Source organism: Osmerus eperlanus, chromosome 19, assembly GCF_963692335.1.
Source record: "Osmerus eperlanus chromosome 19, fOsmEpe2.1, whole genome shotgun sequence".
NCBI lineage: Eukaryota > Metazoa > Chordata > Actinopteri > Osmeriformes > Osmeridae > Osmerus > Osmerus eperlanus.
The window spans coordinates 12,540,929-12,558,855 of NC_085036.1; the positions used below are offsets into that span (position 1 = coordinate 12,540,929).

Here is a 17,927-nt window from a genome sequence, read left to right on the forward strand (position 1 = left end):
ATGAGTCAGCATCAGAGTCAGCGGTTTACAGTCAGTAAGGGGTGAGGATGGGGGAGAGGGTGTGGATGAGGGTGTGGATGAGGGTGTGGGCCTCCTACCTTCTGAAGCTGCTCCAGGGACGGCCCCTGAGTGGAGTTACTCATGGTTAAGTCCCAGAGGCTGGCCTCACCTGCGATTGACGAGACACGCTCAGACCTCAAAAACAGAACTGGCGTTTGATGCACAAAAGGAATGTGTGTGTGTGTGTGTGTGTGTGAGAGAGAGAACATCTCAGGTAGTGTTACTACTGGGTGTACCTGATGTTTGGGAGGCTGAGGTATGCATGTCCCACATGGACCCATTATCTGGAACCGACATTGACCTGTTCATCGAGGGCATCAGGCCAGACTCTCCACCCCTGCAGACAAACACGCATCAGTATTCTACAAGTAGCTCCTAATACACACACACACACACACTGCAGTGTGTAGGGGAGAGAGCAGAGACAGAGAGAGAGAGAGGGGGAGGGCTACCTGTTCATGTGCTGGAATCTCATCTGGAGTTGCTGGTACAACGCTGCAGTAGCTGCCTGCTCTAACTGCTTCTTCAACAGCTCCTGGTCCATGCTCCCCTGGACAGAGACAACACGTCACACACACACACTAGGGCTGCCGATATATCGAATATTAGCGATAATATCGCAAGCATTTTGACGACGATGTAAAATATCAGGTTTTTTTTGCTGGTCCTTGTGTTGCTTGTGTTTTAAGATCACCATCTGGCTCCTCTGTGTTCACACACACACTCTCTTTTTGTCCTGTCACATAAGGAGCTCTGTGTGAATCGTTCCATGTGAGGTCCATTTTGTCAGGTTTCAAGTACCATGTTATGACAACTGCTTAAATTGGCACTACACATTTTGTACTTTGTAACCATAGCTGTTCTATCTAAATTGTTTTGGTTGTTTTCTAATGGGGGCAAAAAAAAAATCATGTTTTTTTATTATTTAAATGCAAACATATCGAGATATATATCGAATATCGGGAACATTTACAATATCGAGATATCAATTTTATTGATATATCGCCCAGCCCTAACACACACCTGGAGCTCCTACAACCACCAACACCATAACACACACACCACTCACTCACACAGTAACACACACACAGAGAGAGGTCTGACTCACAGTGGAGGCCCGGGGGGGAGGGGGCTGTCGTACCAGCAGGGGCGGGGGGGAGGGGCCGGGGGAGAAGGGGACACGCCCCCACATCTTGATGACGTCGCCCAGGGGCTGGAAGCCTTCGTCGCAGCCCCTCTTCACCAGCAGCGTCATGGTGAAGTAGCCCGCCTGGAACCACTCACACATCTCCACCGTGGAGAAGGGTCCTGCGGACACCAGGGTTACATCCACTGTATTACATTTACATTTAGTCATTTAGCAGACGCTCTTATCCAGAGCGACTTACAGTAAGTACAGGGACATTCCCCCCGAGGCAAGTAGGGTGAAGTGCCTTGCCCAAGGACACAACGTCAGTTGGCATGACCGGGAATCGAACTGGCAACCTTCGGATTACTAGCCCGATTCCCTCACCGCTCAGCCAACAGACTCCCTGTATTACTGTGTGTGTGTGTCTATGTGTGTGTGTCTATGTGTGTGTGTTGGGGGGTGGTAGTGTGTATACCTTGGATCTCTCCCTGAGGGTCCTTGTAGAACCACTTCATGGCCGCCTCGCTGGAGAGGGGCAGGGCGCTGGCGGAGAGGGGGAGGGTGTGTCCGGAGGGGTGGGAGTGGGGGGCGGTGTGGGTCGCGGGGTGGGAGTGGGCAGCGGGGTGGGGGTGGGTGTGAGAGGAGAGGTTTCGGGCGTCCTGCAGGCCTTGAGTGAAGCACTCTTCCTCTAGAGAGGTGTCCTGGAGAGACGCCACCATCTTCTCAGCTTCCTGAGGGAGGTGAGGTGAATTATTTCAACCAAGCGTGTTGAGCATTTGACAGCAGACCCAAGAGATTGCAGGTTCGAATGGTCTCCCCCTGTGAGACCTCAGTATGGACTCCGTACCTGCTGCAGGTGCTTCATGCCCTCGTCCTCCTCTGCCTCCCCCGCGCTGGAGAGAAGAGACGCAGCAAAGGAGGGAGGAGGCAGGAGGCCGGAGGACGTGGGGGGGTCTGGGCTAAGCTGGGCACCAACGCCTGGAGATGAACCTCCTGGAGGAGAGAGAGGAGAGAGAGAGAGGAGGAGGGAAAAGCAAACGGAGGCTCAGTCACCACAAACACATCCTCCGATCCGCAGTGACAGTGACACCCAGGGGCCTGAGGGGGCTTGAGGGGGCCTGCGTACCGTGGTGGCTGGTTTTAGGGGGCTGGGAGACGGGCGCCAGGGCGGGCTCGGGGGCACATCGGCCAGGAGGAAGGTCCAGGCAGGGAGGGGCTGACAGCGCTGGGGGGGGAGGAGGGCTCCTGTGGGTGTCCTCTCCTTCACACACGTTTTTACTCTCTTCTGAGAGAGAGAGAGAGAGAGAGAGAGAGAGAGAGAGAGAGAGAGAGAGAGAGAGAGAGAGAGAGAGAGAGAGAGAGAGAGAGAGAATGTGTCATCAGAATGCTTTTGTATGGATTCTTAATCAGATTGAGGGGAGTGTAGGTGTGGACTCTCACCTTTCTCTGAGAAGTTTTCCTTGCTTCCCTGACAGGCCTCGCCCTCCTCTTCCTCCTCCTCCTCTTCCTCTTCCTCCTCCTCCAACGCCCCAAACTCCAGCTCCTGGTCTTCAGGAATGGCGTCCTTCAAACCCTTCTGTCAGGACACACGGGCAGAACACACACTCAGAACAGCTCCACACACTCTCATAACAGCTCCACACACTCTCATAACAGCTCCACACACACACACACACAGCAGTGCAAAACATCCCCCCCCCCTTACCTTAATACACATGAAGGCTCCAGAGGCGTCGAAGGTTCCCATCTCTCCGTCCTCCTCGTCGGTGCACCACTCAGGGAGGCCGTCCCTGTCGTCCTCCCCCCCCTCGCTGCCCCGGCGCCTACGCCCCCCGCCGCCCCCCTCGCCCTCGCGGAAGTCAAACTCGAACTTCCGGCGGCCACCGTGGTCCCGCCAGCCGGCTGAGCGAGGGCCTCCGTCTGGAGGTGCGAGAACACGGGAGTCAGGTGGCTGAGCGGTTAGGGAATTGGGCTAGCAATCATAAGGTTGCCAGTTCGATTCCCGGCTGTGCCAAATTACATTGTGTCCTTGGGCAAGGCACTTCACCCTACTTGCCTCAGGGGAATGTCCCTGTACTTACTGTAAGTCGCTCTGGATAAGAGCGTCTGCTAAATGACTAAATGTAAATGTAACACACACACGTCTTGCGCTCCAACCCTGTTACTGGACAACTACCATCCTCTAGGTTTGTGTCTGTATGTGTGTGTGTGTGTGTATATACAGATGTGTGTGTGTGTGTGTGTGCATGCTCGTACCATCACGTCTGGACCCAGCGATCCTCCAGTTCCCCCCTGGCTCCGCCCCCTCCTCCTCCTCCTCCTGCTGCTGCTGCAGCTGCAGCTGCTGCTGCTGCTCCTCCCTCAGGCTGCGCCAGTTGTCGCTGTCGGCGCGCCCAAACTCCTTCCTGCCCAGCGGACCCGCCTCCTCGAAGGCGGGGCGCACCACCTCACGCCTGATTGGCTTCTCAAAGCGCCGCTCACCTCTGAGAGACAGTCGGTAGGCGGAGTCAGAAGTGGCCGTGTGTGGGGTGTCATGTCAGGTCTTAGGTGGAATATGGGAAGGTTTAGGCAACATCATAACGTTGGAAGTTTAGATTTCATGGGACCAGCAGGAACTCGTCACCTTAAGTAACAGATTTTGAATGAGCTAAAAGCTAATGGGAGCTAAGGACCAGGTTATCAAACAATTTGTTGTAAAAACCCATTGAATCTATTGACATTCAACATACTGACCACTGACTGCATAGACATTACCATTTACCTTATCTTGCCATCCCATGTTGGTGTCCATGCAACAAAAAAACGCTAAGGCAAAAGAGCTAAGGCTCCTGGGTAATGAACTCCCTTCGTACACAGCTCCTAGTGAGGTAACAGGAAGTGAGGTCACCTGTCTTCCCAGCTCTGGCTGCGATGCACCTCTCGGCCGCGTCCGAATCCCACTTCCCCCTCCTCGGGTCCTCTTTGGTAGAACACACCATCGCCCCTTCCTCGTCCTGTAATCACACACACACACAGCTCAACACCTGCTCTACTAGACCTTACACACAACACACGAGTGGCTCCTAGTGGACGGAGTCAGCGTGATCTCACCTCTGCCTCCTCGAATGCCTCCGCGGCCCCTGGCCACGCCCACAGGGGCGGCCCCACTTCCTTTTCCCATGAGCCTCAGCACGGCTACGCTGTTCACAGACATGGAGAAGTTCCTCTGGAGGGGAGCAACACGGAGGTTAGGAACCACAACACAGGAAGGACAGAGTGGGACAGACAGGGAAAGTGTCGATTAGAGTGAGGGTGAGGTTCAGGGCGAGGTTCAGGGAAGGTTCAGGGAAGGTTCAGGGAAGGTTCAGGGAAGGTTCAGGGAAGGTTCAGGGCGAGGTTCAGGGAAGGTTCAGGGAAGGTTCAGGGAAGGTTCAGGGAAGGTTCAGGGAAGGTTCAGGGAAGGTTCAGGGAAGGTTCAGGGAAGGTTCAGGGAAGGTTCAGGGTGAGGTTCAGGGAGGGATCAGGGTTACCTGTTCCTCCTCTGTGAGGGCGACCAGAGCCAGCGGCTGCACAGGCTCATCCTGCAGGATCGCAGCAAACTCCTTATCCTGCATGTCCTCTGGGACCTGCACAAACACACACACACACCATGTTATACCTCACACACACACCAACACAATACTTTACATCTCTCACACACACACTCGCTGAGTCTATTTCTAAATAAACACCATCTGAGAGAGATGTATGAAACTAATACCTGGTGTCTACAAAGCAGGCCGGCGTTTTATTAAAAAGCCCTCGTCGTACTGTAGCTTACCTTGTTATCTTTGATATAAAGTGCTAGCATCTCCTCGCGGCCATAGCGGTAATCGGCCAGCTTGGACTTTGGCATTGCTGGAGAGGTAGGGGGGGAGGTCATGTGGCCCCCTCGGGATAGTGCACGAAGCCTGGGAGAACCACAACAACAAGCATTAGAAACCACAAAAGATATTGTAAATTAGGGGTGGGGGAAAAGAATCGGATTCACGTTTGAATCACGATTCAGTCTTCTAGCGATTCACAATTGTTTTTTTTTTTGTCATGTTATTTTTTTTTTAAGAATCAATTTGAATCTAATAGTGAGGTACCAAAAGACTCCCACCCCTATTGTAAATCCAACCCAACAACGTGCAGAAGAGCTGGTGAGTCGAGCGCATGGGGGTGGATGTGATCTGTACAGGATAGGTCGTAGCTCAATGGGATGGATTCGGCTCAGTGGTTAGAGCATTTGACTGCAGACCAATAGGTCGCAGTCAAAAGCTTCCCACTGTGGGTCGCTTTGGATAAAAGTGTCTAGATAAAAGTGTCTGCTAAATGAATACATTACTGGGGCCAGCAGTGAAGCCACCTATTGTGTTTCTACCTTTTCTTATTATTATCATCATCATAAATTGTTATTAATATAAAAAGGAACTCACCATTCTGGGCCGAAGTTAAGAGTCTCCGCAGTCATACTCCTGTTTTGCCCAGGAGCTCAAGGCTTCTGTTGATGCAAGAAGGGCACTTTCATCACATCAAACACACAGCAAATATACTGCTGTCACCATCCACAAACTAGTAGCTGGAAATTCCACAAAATCTTCAGAGAGTAGAGATTTTAAACTTAAGTTCTTACCTTGTCAAAAGGATAGGACCAGTGTTGTCCTGATAAGATGTTAGGTTAAAGGCTACTTGGTTGTTCTGTGTGCAGTGGTTTAGAGTCGGTGGGCTCTGGTCACAATTTAGCAACGCAGAGCTGATAGCTGCCAAGTTCAGAATTAGGGAACTGGGAATGGTGTCGGTGGAATGGCGAAATGTGACGTACGCTCCCTAAATCAAACGGGAACTAAGACTAGCACCAATAATTTCAATGATCGCGGTAAGATGACTTGATCATGATAATGACGGTGAGGCAGAAGTGTCAACGAGAGATGCACGGGAAGAGAACAGGAACTTCTTTCCAACTCCACTTCTCTCGATCCTTCCCCTGCCTGCGTTGTTTGAAATAGTATCTCTTCCTCCTCTCTTGCAAATACCTGTGAATGGAATGGAGGTGTTCCAAGATTCAAAATGTATCATTTCGTTGCTCGTGTCATTCACAACTAGTCTTGCTAGCTAGACAGTAAATTGAATTAAATGTCGTGCCACAAGTTGCATGCAACAAAAGCGTTATATTTTAATTAGATACGGTGCGGGAAATTTCAGAAATTCGGTCTAACTTTCGTTAACCTCCTATACAATCAAGCAATGGATTTAGCTTGCCATAAACAGCAAGCTAGCAAAAATGTTCATAAATAACGTTAGCTCACCACTAACGCATTCCCAACCCTGCTAGTGCCAGCATTTAATGTCCAAAATATATCTAAAAAGGTAATTACACGGGTAAGATTAATTTGGCAACATACAGCCAACTATTGGCTAACAAAACAATAAACAATATATGGCTGGTTAGCTTCTATGCTGCAGAAGCGAACAGCTCAAGAGCTCTCAAACGATAACGTGGACGCGTGTACAAAAAAAATCCACAGCGACAGAAATATTTTAATTAGCTTAGTTAATTTACATACCACTTCACATGGAATGCAGAGATTTTGAAAAAACGATTTACGGGACCACTTTCTTCATGTACCAATTAGCTATCCCGCTACAGTACCGTACGGGCCCCGAGACCTAAACAACACGCACAGCCGTTGCAGCAGCAGCACTATTCCGTAACTTAAGCCCGATGTTTTGGCCTTGACAACACTGACTGTCTACAGCGAGCTAAGTAGCCAAGTTAGCTGGCAATGATTGCTACACAGCGCAGGGTTATTGTTACAACAACATACATTAAGAAGCATCTAGCGACCAAGCAAACATATTAAAGTCATTTTCAATCAACATAATTGCAAGATATTTCTTTAGCATCTTACCTTTCGTTGCAGATGTATCACACTAGCTAGCCAGCTATGTAGCCAGCTAGCCAGCTGCAAACTCGCTAGGCGGTAGATGCAATTTTTTGTTGTTGATTAAATTGAAAAGTAGCTCAATTCAATTTTGTATAACATAGGCATGTATTTCTCTACAACCCATGTATTTCCAAGTTCTCTCTTGCAACAGTATTGTACAGATCTTCAATCAACCACGTTTGATTAATTGTATTTTCTACAGACCAACATTCGCTGCGAATATTTTTATAGCTCGCTTGCTCGTCTTGTTTGTGTTTGAGGAAAAATGGCCGTCTCCCGTGCATCGTTTGTGAAGCGGTGGCAGAACTGAAGATAGTGGGGAATTAGCGCCGCTTGACGTTCTGGAGTATATTTGCAACGTAATGTGCAAACCGACGGTGATTACAGGTACACACATTGTGTGGCTCATTAATCCTAGCTATTTGGGCGAGGGTAAACGGGTTACAATCGCAGTTTTCAAATAGTGATTGTATGTGATGGTTCCAAGTCCATGGACTATTATGCTCTATAGGCTATTATAGCAATGGCTAGATATGAACTACACGTTTACACCAGCTAGAATTCTTGTCTCCTCTCTTTGCATATCAAACAGAGTTGAAGGCGGAGAGAGTGAGACAGGCATAGGGCGAGAATACAAGGTGTCCGAGGATGAGAAAGAGGTTGAGGAATCAAACATTAGCCCATGTTAAAGTCCTTCGTGCCGTTTGCCTCCATGGTTTCCACGGTGAGAGTTCGGTCAGTTCTGACTTGGTCCATGCTGCTGGTTGCCTTGGTGACGGTGCAAGCTGAGGTACAGGCTCACTTTTCGCCCGAGTGCAAAGAGTTTATGTACATGGGCACCCCACCACTGGGACTTCAAGACCAATCGCTGAAAAAGATCTGCCAACGCTACAATGGCAAGCCACGTTTCGCGACACTGTATGACACATTTGACCACATCCCCGTGTACTCTGCGTACACTTTCAAGCGCTCTGACGGCTTCAAAAAGATGGACGTGTCATGGATGTACGAGCCACAGGTAGGCCCTCATAATAAAAAAAACATAGCCTACTGCCTTTATGGACAGTGTCGTGTATCTTTTGCGCAACCATTTGTATTTTTTTGAAAGGTTGGACAAAAAAGTTTCGAAAGGAGTTCTTGATGAGGCCTCTACTGTAGCCTACTCTTCTATATGCTTTTCTGTTCTTCTTCCCCCTCTCCTCCTATCCAACTGTCCTCCTCTCCCCTCCTCTCCTTTCACTTCACGTGTGAAAAAATAAAGTTTGGAAAGGTTGAAACAATATTCCCTGCTCAATCAGCTCTCCTCGCTCTCCGTTTCCCCACTCAGCTTTCCACAGTCTCAACAGGAAGAGACATGCAACCTTTTCCTCAGGGAGACCTTCACAGCAAGTTCGAGGATGCCCAGGCTGTGTTGGAAGACTATTCCAACGTTGTGAACTACGAGCGAGGCCAACTGAACCCTGACGAGCACCAGGCTGACCCTGACGACAAGGCCGCCACCTATACCCTGACCAACGTGGTTCCCCAGGTCCAGGAGTTCAACAACGGGCCCTGGAAGACCCAGGAGCACACTGTCCGCCAACGCCTCAACAATTACTGCCGCGGCACAGCGTACGTGGTCACCGGGGTAACCACTTCCGGTCACACGATCCGCCGGCACAACCAGAACCGTGTCGGCATACCGACCTACCTGTGGTCTGCCTACTGCTGCATCGATTACGACCACAACGCTCCGTTCGCGGAGCGTTCCAAGTTCCCTGCGTTCGCGTACCACGGGATGAACGTGAAGGCCAGCACGGTGCAGGAAATGTCTGTTCCAGACCTTGAAGGCTTCCTGAAGAAGGTCACTTATGTCGATAAGCGCTTCCAGATTTTTTATGATAACTGTCTGCCCCCTGATAATAGCTTGCATTTGCTTTGAAACCATTTTTTTGCGGGCATTCTGCTCAAATGTTACATCTGACATCTTTCTTATCTTTGATTCTGTAAGAGGTCCATGTGTTATGAGGTATTCATCTCTTCATTCACTTAGCAATGCTGTTCTTGACCAGAATGATTACGGCTCTAAATATCTGGACATCATGTCCCAGTTTATTTCCTGTTCAATAAAGACTTCCACACATTTCCCTTTAGTCTTGTTTTCTTTTGAGTTGCCTGTCAGTGGCATGATTTATTCTCTGAATAAAGTTTTGAAGAAAATATTATGATGTGAGGATTACATTTAATGAGTGACAAAGATTGAATAAAGTCAGAATTTAGTCAAGTGGTCTGACAGAAATTGCTATTTAAATTCCTGGGTATTCTGTTTGTAATTCACAGTTCTTATCTGCTGCCACGCTTGTCTTCACTCGAACCTAATCGGAACCGTAAGCCTTTTGTTCTTCCCAGCTAGATTAGACAGCCAGTTTTACATTTTAGAGCACGGCCTGTCAGCCATGCCTGGACACCTTGTCTCTGGACGTGGATGAGAAGGGGAGAGAGAAAAACAGAATAAAACACATTCTTTTATGGCGGGTGGATGGTACTCAACGAGTTTTACGTGCTGATGAGCATGCTCGGTTGTTACATCATTTGCAGGCAGCGTTCCGTGAGCGAGACCACTAGGAGAGTCTGTTCCATGAAAGCCCTTAGACATACCAACAGCGTCTGTCATGCCTGAAATGCAGAGGGACGACAATGACACTGAAGTGGAATCCAGTGGCCTGGGGTCCTGAGCTCCTCAATGGATCTCAAAGGGCAAAGGAGATAATAATGTAATGATGTATTCATGTAGCAGATGCTGTTATCCAGAGCAACTTACAGTCCAGGGGGATTTGACCCTGTGGCCTGCAGTCAAATGCTCTACCCACCCACTCACCCACCTGATGATGGTGATGCATGTGCTCGGAAGTGCTAGAAAAGCAGGCGATCAGAAAGCTGATATGTTCATAACCCAGAGGGATCATCGCCTTTTAAAAAGGTACTGAACACAAAAGGCCTCAAATATTTTCTACGCTCACGTCTCATTCAGTTCAGACTAGGACTGGCCATCAGCTATCTTTCTGTCACGTGATCGAACTCCATCGTGCTTGCTTTGCATGAAGATTTATGACATTTAAATTCTAACTGCAAACGTTTAACTTCCACTATCCCACAGACGTGCCAGCAAGAACCACAGGAGACTACTAGCTGTCCGCAGCCATGCATCTTTTTCTCGGAGGTCTGGTATTCACGCTTGCCCTCAGCTATCACATTCCCGGCGTCCCAGCCACCGTGGTCCTGGATTTTAACCACGTCGAGAGATGCAAAGACTCCCTCTACATGGGAACACCACCGCGAGGCATTATCGAAGTCAATTTGAAGAAGATATGTCAACGGTACGCCGATAGGCCGCGCTTTGTGACTCTGTACGACCCTCACAAACACATCCCTGTGTACTCGGCGTACTCCTTCAAGAAAACGGAGGCAGACCGGCGCGTGGACTACCCCTGGATGTACGAGCCACAGGTTAGAGACAATAATCTGAATGTTATGTATTTAGGTAACAGGGCCATATGTATTATCATGTTTTCCTGTAAGTAGCCAATTCTCACTTTCTTCCATCTCCTCCTTCTTCAGCTGGCGGAGGTCGATGGGAATGGGAACATGCTTCCATTTCCCACAGGCTACCTACACATGAAGTTCGAGGACAGCCAGGCGGTCCTGGACGACTACTCGGACGTGGTCCTGTACGAGCGAGGCCACTTGAACCCCGACCAGCACCAGTCCGACCCGCACGACCGCGCAGCTACCTACACTCTGACCAACGTGGTCCCGGAGATCCGGGAGTTCAACATCGGGCCGTGGCGCGAGCACGAGGAGCGCATCCGCATCCGTCTCAACAACTACTGCCGCGGCACAGCCTTCATCGTCACCGGGGTAACCACCACGGGGAATATGATTCGCCGGAACAACCAGGACCGCGTTGCCATTCCCGAGGACGTGTGGTCGGCGTACTGCTGCGCCGACTACGATCGCAACGCCCCTCACGACGTCCGTATCCGCTTCCCCACCCAGGCCGCCCTGGCCAAGAACGCCAAGGAGGGGAACACGGTCCACGAGATGACCGTCCAGGAACTGGAGAACCACCTGAAGAGCCGCATGGAGGTGGACCAGAGCCTGCAGCTTTTCTACGACAACTGCATCTCCCCCTCCCCTCTCCCCCTGTACCTCCACCACACCATCTAATAGCTCTTCCTCTCAGCTCATTCTCTATTACTCATGCAACCTTAAACTTAATTATATTGTTTCAAAAGAATTATCGCTAATAAGTATGCCGTCGTCTACCCTTGGTTGGTGTGTAATGGTTAAATTATGTGTGTTTATGCGAAGAGTTTAGAGGCTGAAAGGAAGGCCTGCCACAGGTCATGCTTGGGGAAAGCTCTCATTATCTAATCTAGCCAAGGAAATTACTTTTACTGTCTGAATTTGCACACCCTTTGCTCCTGTGATGTGTAGGCCTAACTCTTCTTATCAATCTGCAAGTGATCCTTAAACTATCCACAAACTGGTACGGGTGTCCAACATTTTATCTCACTAAAACCAATGATCTGTTCATAGTTGGCATAGCAATGGAAATAAATATAACATTGTAGTTGTTAAGTTGTGAACTGTACTTGTTTTTACTTTGAATAAAAGCCAATTTGATCACTACCCCAATATGCTTCTTTACCCGAATACAGTTTATTACAAACATTCCAACACACAGCTGTTCTAAACATATTACAATTATAAAATGTACCTACATTACTTGCCAGTTTCACGTAAGAACAGTCTGCAGGAGTGCCAGACAGCTACTGTTTAAACATACAATCAGTTTCCTTTAGTTTATAAAATACATCACCCTCTTTTCAGCATTGATGCATTTCACCAAGTAATTTGCCTCTCATACGAGTGTGTAATGATGTTTTATGAATCAAGTTACGTTGTGTGTGTGGGTTTATGTTCGATTTGAATGAGTCATAAACATACAAATGGATTTCCATGCTCATTTTCACGTTGTGTCATAAAGAGGTAGACATCTCTCAAGGCAAAATTGTCTTTCCTTTTAAGGCTGCCTCACCTCTTCTCTGTGTGTTTAGCCATGTAATGTGCCGTCTCTGGGGTTGTCAGGGATACAGGCCTGCCCTGTCTAATCCTATGTCAGCGCTTTGCATAGCTGAGAGGAGACATTAAGCTTGGATGAAAGCTATTGTCTAATCCTCACCACTTCCCATAAGCAGGAGAGAGGCAACACTAAGACAACAGGGAGAAAAACAGGTGAATAGGAAGAGGGTGAAAGATCAAGAAAAACTACATTTAATTCGTATTTTAATTCATTCAGTCGGCGCTTTTATCCAAAGCGACACAGAAAAATCAAGGATCAGAACTGCATGGTTCGGCATATTCCACCACAGGGTTGTGTACCATCACCAGCTACCACCACAGGGAAGGAGGGAGCAGGTGTGAAGGAGCGTGTGTGAGTATGGGGCCCATCTGGAGACCGGCCTGGGGGGTGGCCTTGGCCGTCCTCCTGGGTGTGCCCTGGGCGTCCTCTGGGCTGGTGGAGGACTTCAGTCACGAGGAGCGCTGTAAGAACTCGCTGTACATGGGCACGGCGCCACGGGGCTATCTCGCCCAGCACTCCCTCAGGAAGATCTGCCAGCGCCTGGCGGACAAGCCTCGCTTCGCCACCCTCTACGACTCCCGGCGTCACATGCCCCTCTACTCGGCCTATACCTTAAAGAAGTCGGACGGGGAGAAGACTGTGGACCAGCCCTGGATGTATGAGCCACAGGTAAGGTGTATGGCACCGTGAATCATTTTTTTCTCTCCCTCTCCATAGTTTGGATGATTGACTTGAATAGCTGTCTCTGTCTCTCCGACTCTCTCTCTTTCACGATTTCTCTCTCTCTCCCTCCCTGTTTCTTCCCCTCTCTCTCTGTCTCTCATCCTCTCTCTCCCTGTCTGTACGTCTCTCTTTCTCCCTGAGCCTAGCTGAGCTGGAGCAGTGGTAGCAGCAACATGGAGCCCTTCCCTCAGATGGCCCAGGTGTCTTTGAGACTGACGGATAGCCAGGCAGTGCTGGCGGACTTTGCCGAAGCGGCTCAGTACGAGCGTGGGCTCCTGAACCCGGACCTGCACCAGTCCGACCCCCTGGACAAGGCCTCCACCTACACCCTGACCAACGCGGTTCCTCAGATCCGGGAGTTTAACAGCGGGCCGTGGCGCCAGCACGAGGACCACATCCGACAACGGCTCAACAACTACTGTCGTGGCACCGCCTACGTTGTTACCGGGGTCACCACCACGGGCAACATGATCCGTCGGAACAATCAGAACCGGGTGGGCATCCCAGAGTACATGTGGACGGCCTATTGCTGTCCTGACTTCGACCACAACGCTCCTTATCTGGAGCGCTACCGCCTGCCTGCGTTCGGAGCCTACGGCCTGAATGACAGGGTGAATAACGCGGTGACGGAGCTGCCAATAAAGAGCCTGGAGAAGTTCCTGAAGGTTAGGATGGAGGTGGACAAGAACTTCCAGATCTTCTTCGACAACTGTGGTCCTGATGAGATGTACGCCTAATGCATGTCTTGTTCTGCACCGTAGCATGTGCATGTGTGTTTGTGTATGAGGGCCTACACTGTGGGCCTACACTGGGTATGTTCACTGTTCAATATTGTGTTACTAGTCTCCCTGACATGTTTGTATGCAATTGTGGTAATTGTGACTGGAAACCTATAACTGATCACTTCAGAAGTTATCTGAAAAGCTTGCGCATAGCACAGGACAAGATATAATAATGAAGATGAAGTTAGCCTTCTGAAGGAGCCATTTACCAAACTTGACACGTGCCCATAGCCTATAGAAGCTTGCTTGACACTAGATGGCGCTTCTTGTCAAGCTCGTGCAAACGCTTACAACACCTGTGATTGTTTTTGGCTTTTCTCTGAACGTTCCTAAATGTTAAAAGTCCCCATTTCTGGAAAACTATGATAAGATATGTTTGCAATCAAGCTTCTACACGAAAGCAAATAAAATGAATTTTTGTTTTGATACAGCCCTGGCGCTTACGGTCTAAGATTGGTCATTTATATGCAAAGAAATGTGAATAAAAAAATGTGCTTTTGATGGTGACGCACCCATAACAAAATAAATATAAATTGACAGACTTGACCTCGCCCTTGACACACCAATGAGGGCGGCGTGACCATGAGGATCACACGAGGCGGTAAGTTTTACGCGGTGAATGTCATCATGTCATCCTCCGCACATTGAAACAAGTCATGGAAGTGTTATAGTCGGTTGTCGTGAAGCCTCGTGAGTCCGCCATGTGTTCAATTACTTGCGGACACAGCGTAGCGAGGTAAGAAAAATGTATTTCTGCGTGACCCGCCAAAAACACAGGACAATCATCCTGGAATAAAAATAGTTTTCCAGCTTTCCGATGTGCACTGCATATTATTGCGCTTTGGACGGATGGAGAGAAAGGAAGAGAACAGAGTCGCGTGACAAGTGATAAATAATCAGGTTGTTGGTTTTATGTTTAACAGTCAACATAGTCACTTAATGTATTTTTATACAAATACAATTACTAATTGCATTCTTTAACGCGATGTAGGCCTACACATTTACTAAGATGTTGCGTCATTTTGCGAATGTCTCAGGTTAGATCATTGCATTATATAGTTATTATTACTCTTATTAATTCAGTTGCATAACATACAAATAATTGAATATGAAAATTGTCTACTTGCAAAAAAATCCAAACAGGTGGTAACTTTAACTACATTACAAACTCCATCTAAAATCACTCTATATCGTTCAAACTTGGCCTACAATTTCGCAGGTTTTGTGTTGTAGGTGAATAACAAACTTGCCTGTCAAAAAGGTTTACAGTAAAACGACATTGTTACAGTTTAGAGTGTAGCACGGGTTGATATGTACAGTATTCCCACATTGTATGATTTATGAATGATATGATGCGTGTATTACTTCAGTAACTATTACATTCAGGCAGTGGGGATGAGTTTAGCTCAGTGGTAAAGCATTTCACTCCAGATCTAGATGTCACAGGTTCAAATCCTCTGTGTAAATATGTCACTTTCAACAAAAAGCTTCTACTAAACGATTACATCATCTGTTCGGTTTAGTATAGTTAGCAGTAGTGTAGAGAAGCAGGAGGAACAGCTAAGTGTATGCTGATGTATAATGCTGACTGTTGCGGGTCTGTTGGTAGGACTAGTGATGTGTGTTGCCGTCTGTTGCAGAGCTGTTGGTAGGACTGATCATGATTCTCCAGAGGACTGGGCCCAGCACCTCCACTCCTCTCAGACCCATCTGTGACCTGAGGGTTCTGGACCACTTCGTCTTGGAAGCCCTGGACACACAGAAGGCTCTGGTGAGAGACTGACTGGACTGATTGACTGAAAGGCTGATGGTCTGAAGGAAGGCCTAAATGAGTGACTACAGTCGACACGGCACTCTGATTTCTGAAGCATGACTGATGATGAGATAAACATGTGTGTAGTGTATATAAAAGAGATCATGAAGGATTTCATGTCTGATCTGATCTATTTGATCTGTCTGATGTTACTGTCTGCCTGTCTGTCTTTCTGCCTGTCTCTCTGATCTGTCTGCCTGCCTGCCTGTCTAATATTTCCTTCTGTCTGTCTGTCTGTCTGTCTGCCTGTCAGTCTGTCTAATATTTCCGTCTGCCTGTCTGTCGGATCTGTCTGTCCAATTTGTCTGTCCGATCTGTCTGTCTGATCTGTCTGTCTAATATTTCCATCTGCCTGTCTGTCTGATCTGCCTGTCTGATCTGTCTGATCTGTCTGCCTGTCTGTCTGTCTGTCTGTCTGTCTGCCTGTCTGATCTGTCAGTCTGTCTAATATGTCTGTCTGATCTGCCTGTCTGATCTGTCTGTCTGATCTGTCTGCCTGTCTGTTTGCCTGTCTGTCTGCCTGTCTGATCTGTCTGTCAGTCTGTCTAATATTTCCGTCTGCCTGTCTGATCTGCCTGTCTGTCTGTCTGATCTGCCTGCCTGTCTGATCTGTCTGTCTGCCTGTCTGATCTGTCTATCTGATGTTACCCCCTCCATCCTGCTCCCGCTCCTGTCTCAGCGTGGCTGCAAGGCTGGGTGCACTGTGACGGCCTTGTTTGCTGTTCCTCCCACAAGCGTCGACTTTGTTGTCTGGGAGACAAAAGATGTGAGTGTCTGTCTATCAGTGATATATCTCTTGTACAAACAGATTTGCCTGTAGCCTAATGATGTGTATCTGTGTCCGACATCCAGTCTCATGCAGCTCCTCAAACACTGAGCAGGGAACTGAAGAATACATTAGCTTCAGTGTGCATGCTTCATTGTGTACACTGAGAATGTGTTGACACTGAAATATCAGTAGAAGTCTGGAGTACCCCATGTTGGTGTTTGTTTTGTTTAGTAAATTGCTCCTGTCATAATCTCATACAGTGTCTGTTTGATCGTTTCAGTTCAAATTGATGAAATATAAACTTGTTGTGTGTATGCATGGGTGTGTGTGCGCGTGAAGGTGGGGGCCCAGGTGGAGGAGGTGTGGTGGGGTCTGTCTCTGCTCAGCCAGGCCCTGGCTGCTGTGAGCACCTCTGTCAGCAACCCCGTCCTGCAGGATCTGCTGGCCAGCGACAGGAGGAACCTCCAGAGCCTGGGCCAGGTGCTGCGGAGCCTTCACTTCCAGGTGAGCGTCTGAGCCCACCTGGAGAGTTCCAACCAATGGGCGTTGGCCTGATCCTGGCGTGCTTGGGTGTCCTGGTGTTTGGGTGCATAACCAGAAGATTATCGGCTTAGTGACATTCCCACAGGGAGCTTCAAGGCCGGGACATGGGAATCAGGACTAGAGGAGCCTGGACCAAACCTCATCCCAAGTCCCACCCCAAACTTCATCCCAGACCTCATCCCAAGTCCCACCCCAAACTTCATCCCAGACCTCATGCTAGACCCCATCCTAGACCTCATCCTAGACCCTTTTCCTAAACCTCACCCCAAACCTCATCTCAGTCTTCCCATCTCTCCCCAGGGCCTCTCCTCGGCCCCGGCCTCCGCTGACCACCACACGCCAGCCCCGGCCTCCGTTGACCACCACACGCCAGCCCCGGCCTCCGCTGACCACCACACGCCGAGGCTGTCGTCCCTCCCAGAGCTGCTTGCCGTCCACATCAACTTCCTCCGAGGGAAGGTCCGCCTGCTGCTCGCGCACGCACCTGCCTGCCAGCAACGAGCCAGCTGATTGGAGGACTCACCAGGAGTGGAGGCTGTGATTGGCTCCTCCTGGAGCTAAAAGGCGTGTGTACCACCAGTCTCTGAATGCGTGTTCTAGTGTGGAACGTTTGGAGAACGCAGGTGGCAGGGCTGAAGAGGAACCTTAGTAAAAGGGAATACTGGACTTGAACCCATTCTCCACTGGCTGCTTAGATACACATGGATGACAGCAAATCAAACATCAAGCTTCAAATTCATGAACAATCTTTTATCTCTAATGTTATTTACACCTCCAATAAGCTTTAGATTATTTTTGTATTACTTGAATATATAGTTATATTTTTTAAATTGGTCTACGTGCCAGCGATGCTTGTTTTAATGTTGGGCATGTAACCTTTTGATTTGAGTGTTTCTGCGTGTGTGAGTGTGTGTGTGCTTGTGTGCTTGTGTCTTTAAAAAGAAAGAGCTGGCTCAGTTCTTAGGTACACCTCCCTCCCTCCCTCCCTCTCTCTCTCTCTCTCTCTCTCTCTCTCTCTCTCTCTCTCTCTCTCTC

At 48.8% G+C, this 17,927-nt stretch overlaps 5 protein-coding genes across 5 annotated transcripts in view; 4 read left to right on the forward strand and 1 right to left on the reverse strand.

The window, feature by feature from the left end:
- Positions 1 to 7,408, reverse strand: part of LOC134040059 (GRB10-interacting GYF protein 1-like) — a 9,117-nt gene extending 1,709 nt beyond the window's left edge. Inside the window, exons 1-17 of the mRNA XM_062486283.1 lie at positions 7,102 to 7,408; positions 5,826 to 6,225; positions 5,629 to 5,693; positions 4,989 to 5,118; positions 4,699 to 4,794; positions 4,280 to 4,394; positions 4,077 to 4,182; positions 3,446 to 3,672; positions 2,895 to 3,109; positions 2,630 to 2,765; positions 2,316 to 2,474; positions 2,037 to 2,182; positions 1,665 to 1,920; positions 1,169 to 1,368; positions 513 to 610; positions 297 to 397; positions 99 to 169 (exon numbers count right to left, since the gene is read on the reverse strand). Coding sequence (XP_062342267.1) covers positions 99 to 169; positions 297 to 397; positions 513 to 610; positions 1,169 to 1,368; positions 1,665 to 1,920; positions 2,037 to 2,182; positions 2,316 to 2,474; positions 2,630 to 2,765; positions 2,895 to 3,109; positions 3,446 to 3,672; positions 4,077 to 4,182; positions 4,280 to 4,394; positions 4,699 to 4,794; positions 4,989 to 5,118; positions 5,629 to 5,663 — 2,091 coding nt within the window. The 5' untranslated portion in view covers positions 5,664 to 5,693; positions 5,826 to 6,225; positions 7,102 to 7,408. The remainder of the gene's footprint in view (positions 1 to 98; positions 170 to 296; positions 398 to 512; positions 611 to 1,168; positions 1,369 to 1,664; positions 1,921 to 2,036; positions 2,183 to 2,315; positions 2,475 to 2,629; positions 2,766 to 2,894; positions 3,110 to 3,445; positions 3,673 to 4,076; positions 4,183 to 4,279; positions 4,395 to 4,698; positions 4,795 to 4,988; positions 5,119 to 5,628; positions 5,694 to 5,825; positions 6,226 to 7,101) is intronic.
- Positions 6,673 to 9,250, forward strand: LOC134039949 (endonuclease domain-containing 1 protein-like). The gene is made up of 2 exons (XM_062486160.1): positions 6,673 to 8,155; positions 8,465 to 9,250. The coding sequence occupies exons 1-2, from the start codon at positions 7,820 to 7,822 to the stop codon at positions 9,056 to 9,058; spliced, it is 930 nt and encodes a 309-aa protein (XP_062342144.1). The 5' UTR covers positions 6,673 to 7,819; the 3' UTR covers positions 9,059 to 9,250.
- A 1,035-nt stretch (positions 9,251 to 10,285) lies between these two features.
- LOC134039950 (endonuclease domain-containing 1 protein) lies at positions 10,286 to 11,814 on the forward strand. Its single transcript, XM_062486161.1, has 2 exons — positions 10,286 to 10,623; positions 10,735 to 11,814. The coding sequence occupies exons 1-2, from the start codon at positions 10,318 to 10,320 to the stop codon at positions 11,341 to 11,343; spliced, it is 915 nt and encodes a 304-aa protein (XP_062342145.1). The 5' UTR covers positions 10,286 to 10,317; the 3' UTR covers positions 11,344 to 11,814.
- A 377-nt stretch (positions 11,815 to 12,191) lies between these two features.
- On the forward strand, positions 12,192 to 14,362 carry LOC134039951 (endonuclease domain-containing 1 protein-like). The gene is made up of 2 exons (XM_062486162.1): positions 12,192 to 12,931; positions 13,132 to 14,362. The coding sequence occupies exons 1-2, from the start codon at positions 12,620 to 12,622 to the stop codon at positions 13,720 to 13,722; spliced, it is 903 nt and encodes a 300-aa protein (XP_062342146.1). The 5' UTR covers positions 12,192 to 12,619; the 3' UTR covers positions 13,723 to 14,362.
- Positions 14,363 to 15,007: 645 nt separating this feature from the next.
- Positions 15,008 to 17,810, forward strand: LOC134039952 (erythropoietin-like). Its single transcript, XM_062486163.1, has 4 exons — positions 15,008 to 15,538; positions 16,260 to 16,346; positions 16,689 to 16,853; positions 17,193 to 17,810. Exons 1-4 carry the CDS (start codon positions 15,428 to 15,430, stop codon positions 17,400 to 17,402), a joined length of 573 nt encoding a protein of 190 aa, XP_062342147.1. The 5' UTR covers positions 15,008 to 15,427; the 3' UTR covers positions 17,403 to 17,810.
- Positions 17,811 to 17,927: the final 117 nt, after the last annotated feature.